The sequence below is a fragment of the Ceratocystis lukuohia genome, assembly GCF_044167205.1.
Source record: "Ceratocystis lukuohia strain C4212 chromosome Unknown Supercontig3_pilon, whole genome shotgun sequence".
In the NCBI taxonomy this organism is placed as follows: Eukaryota; Fungi; Ascomycota; class Sordariomycetes; order Microascales; family Ceratocystidaceae; genus Ceratocystis; species Ceratocystis lukuohia.
The window spans coordinates 1,614,145-1,621,060 of NW_027263522.1; the positions used below are offsets into that span (position 1 = coordinate 1,614,145).

At 44.6% G+C, this 6,916-nt stretch overlaps 2 protein-coding genes across 2 annotated transcripts; both read right to left on the reverse strand.

Moving 5' to 3' along the window:
- Positions 1 to 690: 690 nt before the first annotated feature.
- Positions 691 to 1,770, reverse strand: HOO65_030443 (uncharacterized protein; the record flags this gene model as incomplete). Its single annotated transcript, XM_071002290.1, has 2 exons — positions 691 to 1,440; positions 1,765 to 1,770. 2 exons carry the CDS (start codon positions 1,768 to 1,770, stop codon positions 691 to 693), a joined length of 756 nt encoding a protein of 251 aa, XP_070860122.1.
- Positions 1,771 to 5,284: 3,514 nt separating this feature from the next.
- Positions 5,285 to 6,715, reverse strand: HOO65_030444 (uncharacterized protein; the record flags this gene model as incomplete). The annotated part of the gene is made up of 1 exon (XM_071000413.1): positions 5,285 to 6,715. The coding sequence occupies one exon, from the start codon at positions 6,713 to 6,715 to the stop codon at positions 5,285 to 5,287; it is 1,431 nt and encodes a 476-aa protein (XP_070860123.1).
- Positions 6,716 to 6,916: the final 201 nt, after the last annotated feature.

A 6,916-nucleotide genomic window follows, 5' to 3' on the forward strand; every position in this document is an offset into this window, starting at 1 on the left:
TTTCCGAACAACCATGGATGGCCGACTGCAGTTACAGCGCCCCGTTTTTCAACAATACAAGAATGCGATTTAACCCAGCTGAGGCACTGCCTATGCGATCGTTGCGCCATGTGCTAGGTCTATAAGGTGGAATTTGGGGAGCTGCGGGATCCCCTTTGCGGCTGATTTGTACCACATTAGATCCACGAGAGAAATGATGCTGGCTTGGCAATCCCGCCTGTCTTTTTTTTTCTTTCATTTTTTGTCGTTCTGTGACAACGACGTATTTATGGGAGCTTAGCCCTTATGTGTCGCTGCAAGCCCTGTAAGGAACGATAAGATAGTCGAGCTTAACATCATGTTGTCTTAGACTGCAAGCACAACCTTGAATCGCAGTCTACTAGTGGTTTTGATAAACAAAGTGCAGAGCCTGGCTACAAGATTACAAGCAAAGGTCGCGTATATCTTTGCTGAAGGTTCTTCTTACGTCCCGGGGCTCAGGCGCCATGGCATCTTGGCTTAGCGTATGCTCTGTTTGGGCTTAGTTCCTAGATATATGCAATTTCATGTATGTTCTTGCGTACGGGGCAAAATTGATGTAAAAGAATAATGTTTAGTCGTGATTAGATTCAAGCGTTAGGCTAGATTTGGAGACCCTAGTTGTCTACAGATATACCATGGAGTGATGGTAAAATGAAGATAGAAGGCCGCTTAGTTGTCCAAGCTAGTGTCCGGGCAACTTTCTGTTCCACCTTCTAACATTGCATTCTCATGAGCTGCTGCAGCATTCGCTGCAATCTCTACGGCAGCCTCCAAATTATCTTCAGCAGCAAGTTCGGCAGCCCGGGCTTCAACAGGATCGACATTGGTGTCTTCGTTCTGGGACGGACCTTTGAATGAGAACCTCAAGGTTTCGATAATAATAGCCTGGAAACGGGTGCCATACGTCTCCATTTTCCGCTGCACCACAATGATCCTGTCAATTTCCTTTTCAGGAATCATTTTGACTACTGATTTGTGGTAATGCATTTCAGAAAAGGTGCTCCAGCCTTTGTCTTGGGGGGTGACTCTGATCTGGGCCTTGTGGGTAAGGCGGTTGTCTCTGCGATAAGATCTGATAGCGTCGTTGATGCTCCAGTCGTTGACATCCATCACGATCCAGTTCATTTCATTAAAGTCAATGTTCTCCTTATAGCAGAGACCATGGAAAATCTGCTCCAGCTTCAGATTCTTCTCATCAGGCTTTTCATCATCCAAGTTGTTGTCGAAGATTGTAGTGACTTTGTGGTCGATATTCAAGTCAATATGGAGAACGGGATCTCGTAAGCCATTACCGTACAATAGAGAGTAGAGTTTAAAACCAGTGTCGCCATTATCAATATCCCACAAAAGGTAGCCATGCTCTTCCAAGTAGTATATCGAAGTAGGATCCGAAGCCACGGAAGTGGCCGATAGGTCGAACTAGAATAAAAGAATGTCCTGGAGAAAGTACCAAAGGGGGAGATGGAATGACAGTGGTGCATGGAAGTAGTATTTATTCTTTCGTTTCCACCTATTCACCCATCAGCTTGCAGTGTTTTTAGCATGATGTGATATTTTCAATATAGAGAACCAATGGCCAAGTTACATCTAGATTCGTTATCGTCGATCCGCAAAAAAAGAGAAAATAAGAAGTCCATACGAGCAGTGCACTAGATATTAACCTATGTCCGTCTTCTGCGGCCTCTCAAGTATCGCCGGCGATAGGTTGTAGGTTGAGTTTATCTAGTTGAAAAGGCGTATAACCGGCATTGCAAATGAGAAGTTGCATGCTATATACGTAAATCATATGCTCTCAAACCTTAGTATACTTCAATAGACATACCGGAGGCTTTAGCCATGCCTTCTACTTTTCAGTTGAAGCTGAATGACAATATACGATGTCGGAGTTGAGTCAGGTCAGCTGATGCCTAGCTGGGCTGCAATGAGCAATACTACAGAGTATCAACCCGAGGACAGGGCCCTGATAGTGGACATGGACATGCTACAGTAGTGCAGCGAAGTCTAGCGACCTACCCAAGGCCCCTAGTAACTATGTCCGATGCAGGTTTTCGAACAGCCAGGGCCGACTGCAACTACAGCGCTCCATTTTCCAAGAACACAAGAATGCGATTCTAACCCAGTTGAGACACTGCTAATGCGATCGTTGTCGCATGCTAGGTTCATAAGGTGGAATTTGGGGAGCTGCGGGATCCTCTTTGCGGCTGATTTGTACGGCACTATCTGTAACTGGGGAGCTCTTCTAAAGCCACGAGAGAAGCGACGCTGGCTTGGCAATCCCGCCTATCTTTTTTTTTCTTCAATTTTTGCCGTTCTGCGACAACGCCGTGCTTATTTCAGCTTAGCCCTTATGCGCCATTACAAGTCCTGCAAACAACGATAAAATGTAAGCAAGATGGCCGAGCTTAATATCACGTTGTCCTTATGTACAAGCTTTTTAGAGGAGAGGCACGCTCCAAGAGTAAGCCCTAGTGCTAGTATCTCCGGCTCTCTTTTTTCAAAATCGGTTTCTTCCGCTCGAAGTTCAAGGAGATATAATACATGCGTGCTGCTGAAGATGGCTTTATCACTAGCTTTGGTGGCGTATGGATTTTTTTTTTTTTTTGTGTTTACAAACCCAATGTAAACGACATCGATTGAAAATCATTTGTGAAATTGAGATATAAACAAGGAGCTCGCTATCCACGCAAGTCTTCGTTTCAAGCTACCATCATACAGAAGTTGGCAGGGGGCTAAATCTAGAGCGGCATTCCAAGTGTGAGAAGCGGCCAAGAACCCAGTAGGCTTAGGGGAATGGTCTAGAGTAACCCCTGGCTTGTGTTCTCGCGGTAGTTTTATGATGGCAATTCCTGCAGACATCCCCAGTGTCGGAACAATCTACTGAATTCAGTTATATCACTTTTGAAGTCACTCGTGATCCTGTACAAGCGCAAGTGGAACCGTGCTAGTACACAGTTGATCGAATTGGTGAAGCTTGTTTTTCTATTCTTTTTCTAAAGTGTTGAGTTCTTCCATCATGGACAGCTAAGCTGAAGTATTCAGGCTCGGGTTTACCCAGGGTTAACCCGACCGAAGGCAGATTCCCCACAATACCCATCCTCCTTACAGTTCATGCAACATTCATCCAACACCCAGATATACAAATATATATTTAGTTTGTCGGAATAATCTACTGAATTCAGCTTTGAAACTTGTGAAGTCACTCGTGATCCTGTGTAATCACATGTGGAACCATGCTGGTATACAGACTGATCGAATTGGTGAAGCTTGTCTTTTTATTCCTTTTTCTAAAGTCAAGTTCTTTCATCATTCACAACTAAGCTGGAGTATGCCCGGGTTTACCCAGGGTTAATCCGACTGAAGACAGATTCTCCACAATACTTATCCTCCATGTAGCTCAACCAACATAGTTATACATGTATATCAACATGTAACCCATCACCAACGCAATCTATAACTCAGCCCCCAAGGTGCCCCCAAAGCGTTTCCTACAGATCCCGAGACAGGATTCACGTCAGTCCTAGAATTTCAGCAGCGTGCGCATTGATGACAGAAGAGTTCTCGTTCTATGACACAAGCTTTTTATATGAGAGCAAGGTAATATAGAAAGTCACAGCAAGGTTAGACAGTTTTCATCCAGTTCTGCCTACATATAGCTTCTAGATCACAAAAGCCATAGAGTTCCTAAATACAGTATATTGAATGCAAACAGCTGACAAGTATAAACCTGGGCCATTTAAAGCGTTTAAACGCAAAGAATCTCGAAGGGGTGATGTTGATGGGCTAACAGGGCGCCAGCTTACACATAAGATCTTGAAGACGCTAATCCGTTTTATCTTCCATCTCCTTGCTATCTTGCATTATATAAACAATCAAATATACCCAGAATATACACAGGGGTTTGTCTAACCGTAATGAATAGAAGGGAATAACCACTTGCGGTCCGCTTACTGGCCTGTGCGATTACTTCAACGACGAAAAGCAAGGTATGCGAGGCACAGCAGCTGCCAAAGCTCAGCTGAGCAGGGACCAGTTACGTAAATTCAAGCGTACTCTAAGTGCACCAGCAAAATTGTCTGCCGTGTTTCTTGCCCATCTACGTGGAGGCCATAATGCGCTAACTTCATGATAATCGAGCACGTGCAGAAGACATATGCATCGGCATTACCTAATTACTAGACTGATAACTTGATTTATAGGGGACTATTACTTACCATGTATCATTTATTCAACAGAATTATTATAATCAAGAAACAGGCTTGCTAGCATAGCCCATCTCCAACAAAGGCAGTGCAAATTGGGAGGACGTATTGAATTTCCATACAATGAGAAGAAGAAGAAGGGATCTGTGATTTTTTAGCCATTGGTTTTCCATATAATTTTAGTTCAAGTGCAGATCTCAACCGATCTATATATTCTATATTCCTCACTGCACCTTGGAAATAGACTCTTCATGTCCGATACTAGCCCTAGTGTTTCGTCGAACCCAGTCAGAAGCAAAACCCCTAGTAACCCTGACGAAGATGACCAACAATCAGACGTGAATCGTGCACTTTCGTGAGTTTGTCCATCATCTATTTAACCTTGGACAATATGCGCGCGACAGGCTTTGTATCGGTGTAGGTCATGGTGCAGGGCTATCAATAGAAAATGCATCTATGAGATCATGGGAGCTGCTGCAACCATGTAGCCGTCGTTAAGGGAGCTTTATGGCACGACGGACTGCTGTTTAACTGTATCAGAACAGAGTGACACCCCTGGCAGTGAGAGAGCTTAACTAGGCTGTCAAGCACAAGTATAATTTGGGACTAGCACTTGGAGTAGATCTTTGTGCTGGCTTAGAAGAAAACTTGGAAGGAGTCATGAAATAAAGTCCTCTAGGTGTAGTCTTGAGTAGATATCTAGATTAGACTCCAGGAACTCTGTTGAGCTTATTTCTCTAGCCTCAAGTGAAGCATTCACAGCAACACCCACCTCGTCCTTAGAAGCGAGTTTGATAGCATGCGCATTATAGGGGCTATGAAATATTTGTAGGCGTTCATTCTACACTATCATCTGTAAGCTCCAAGCTACTACTTTAAGATATTGGTGTAGGATGTTCTAAGCTATTACCTACTGAAAAAGCCTTGATATGGATCATTTGTCACATTAGAATGAGGGCGTGTTAATTCAGAAAATCAGAGCTGTGTTTATTTTATTATTTTTTGGTTATCAGAATTGAATATTGCTTTATACCACAGCCAGAGCTAAGCCCCGGGCCAAGCTTTTAGGAAGACGCAGGGACAATCTCTGGGACAGTCTCTGAGTCAGATGGTCCTGGGGCAGACTCGGCGTTATCAGTTTCGGTGTTATCAGTTTCACCGCTTGAGGGGCTCTTGAAACTCCATAGGGATCCCCAGACATAGCTAGAAACGGCCTCATTGAGCGCCTTGTAGTCCTCATCCTCAAGCTCAGCATCACTCTCAAGCTCAGCATCATTCTTAAGCTCGGCGTTATTCTCAAGCTTAGCATCATCCTCAGGCTTAGCATCATCCTCAGGCTTAGCATCATTCTCAAGCTTAGCATCATCCTCAAGCTTAGAATCATTCTCACCATGAGCTGCACTCCCGCCATTCTCGTCATTGCCGACATTTTCGGGATTTCCAGAATTTCCAACATTTTCGACATTTCCGGCCTTCCCATTATGCTCGTCTTTTGTTTCATCGAAAAGATCCTGCAACGACGGACGTCCTAGACGAGACTTACCAATGGCCGGTTTGCTCTTAGATGAAGACACAGCAGTATATTGTCTGGGAGGATCAATAGCATTGTCTTCCTCACTTGACTCCGGCTTCTTGAACCAGAACGTGATGACATCGGCAACCACCATTTTTCGTGGATCTTTGAATTGGGGTCTCACTTCCCTTCTGACAGAAATTTCGAGGACATCAGTGTTGGGCACCATTCTGGTCGCATCGAGGAAGTAGCGATTAGTAATGAACAAGTCCCAGTCTGGATGTCCAGGAGTTACCCTGATCTTCATGGTGGGATCAAAACCGTGATCTTGCCGGTAAAGGCGAATGGTCTCACGCCAAACTTCATCAACTATATCCATGCCAATCCAGTTCATATCTGTATAGTCTGTTTTGTACTCATGGCAAAGGGCGTGATAGATCTCTTCAATATCCAGATTTAGCGGGTCGGGTGTTTGAAATTCTAGGAAGTTATCGTAGACCCTGGTGAATTTTTGTTCACGGTCAGCTAGAATCCGTACTACTACTCTCTGGTCTTCCCTTGAAAAGCGAGGGGTGTAGAACTGGATGATGTTGTAATCGCCAATAATGTGATAATAGAGATGATTCCAGAGGTAATGATGACTAGTTGGGTCATCCGATACAGGCGGCAAGTCCTCGCTAAGCTCACCCGATACAGGCGGCAAGTCCTCGCTAAGCTCACCCGATACAGGCAGCAAGTCTTCGGTAGCCTCATCCTCATCTGAAGAGTCATAAAACGACTCAGTATACTCAGTAACAGACTCGATATCGGCAGCAGACTGAACGTCAGCAGTGGGCCCAATTCCAGAAGTAGACCCTATCTCAGTACTGGACTCAATATCAAAGCCCTGTGGCGCTTCAAGTGCCTTGGATAGGCCAGAGCCGCAGCCGCCTGAGATGCATGAAATAGAGATGCCCACAGGAAGGAAAGAAGAGGGCTTCATGTTGGAAACAAATTGATCAAATGCAAGGGCTGGAGGCAAAAAAGAAGGAAGAAAAGGTGTAGAGATGGTGGAAGAAGTGTGGTGTGGTGGTGAAAGTCAAGTAAAAGGGCTGGCTCTTCCACAGGGGCTTTCCACAGCTATTTATCAAGACTTCTGTCTTCACGTCCTATCACATTTTACGCTATATTTCTACACGTTTTC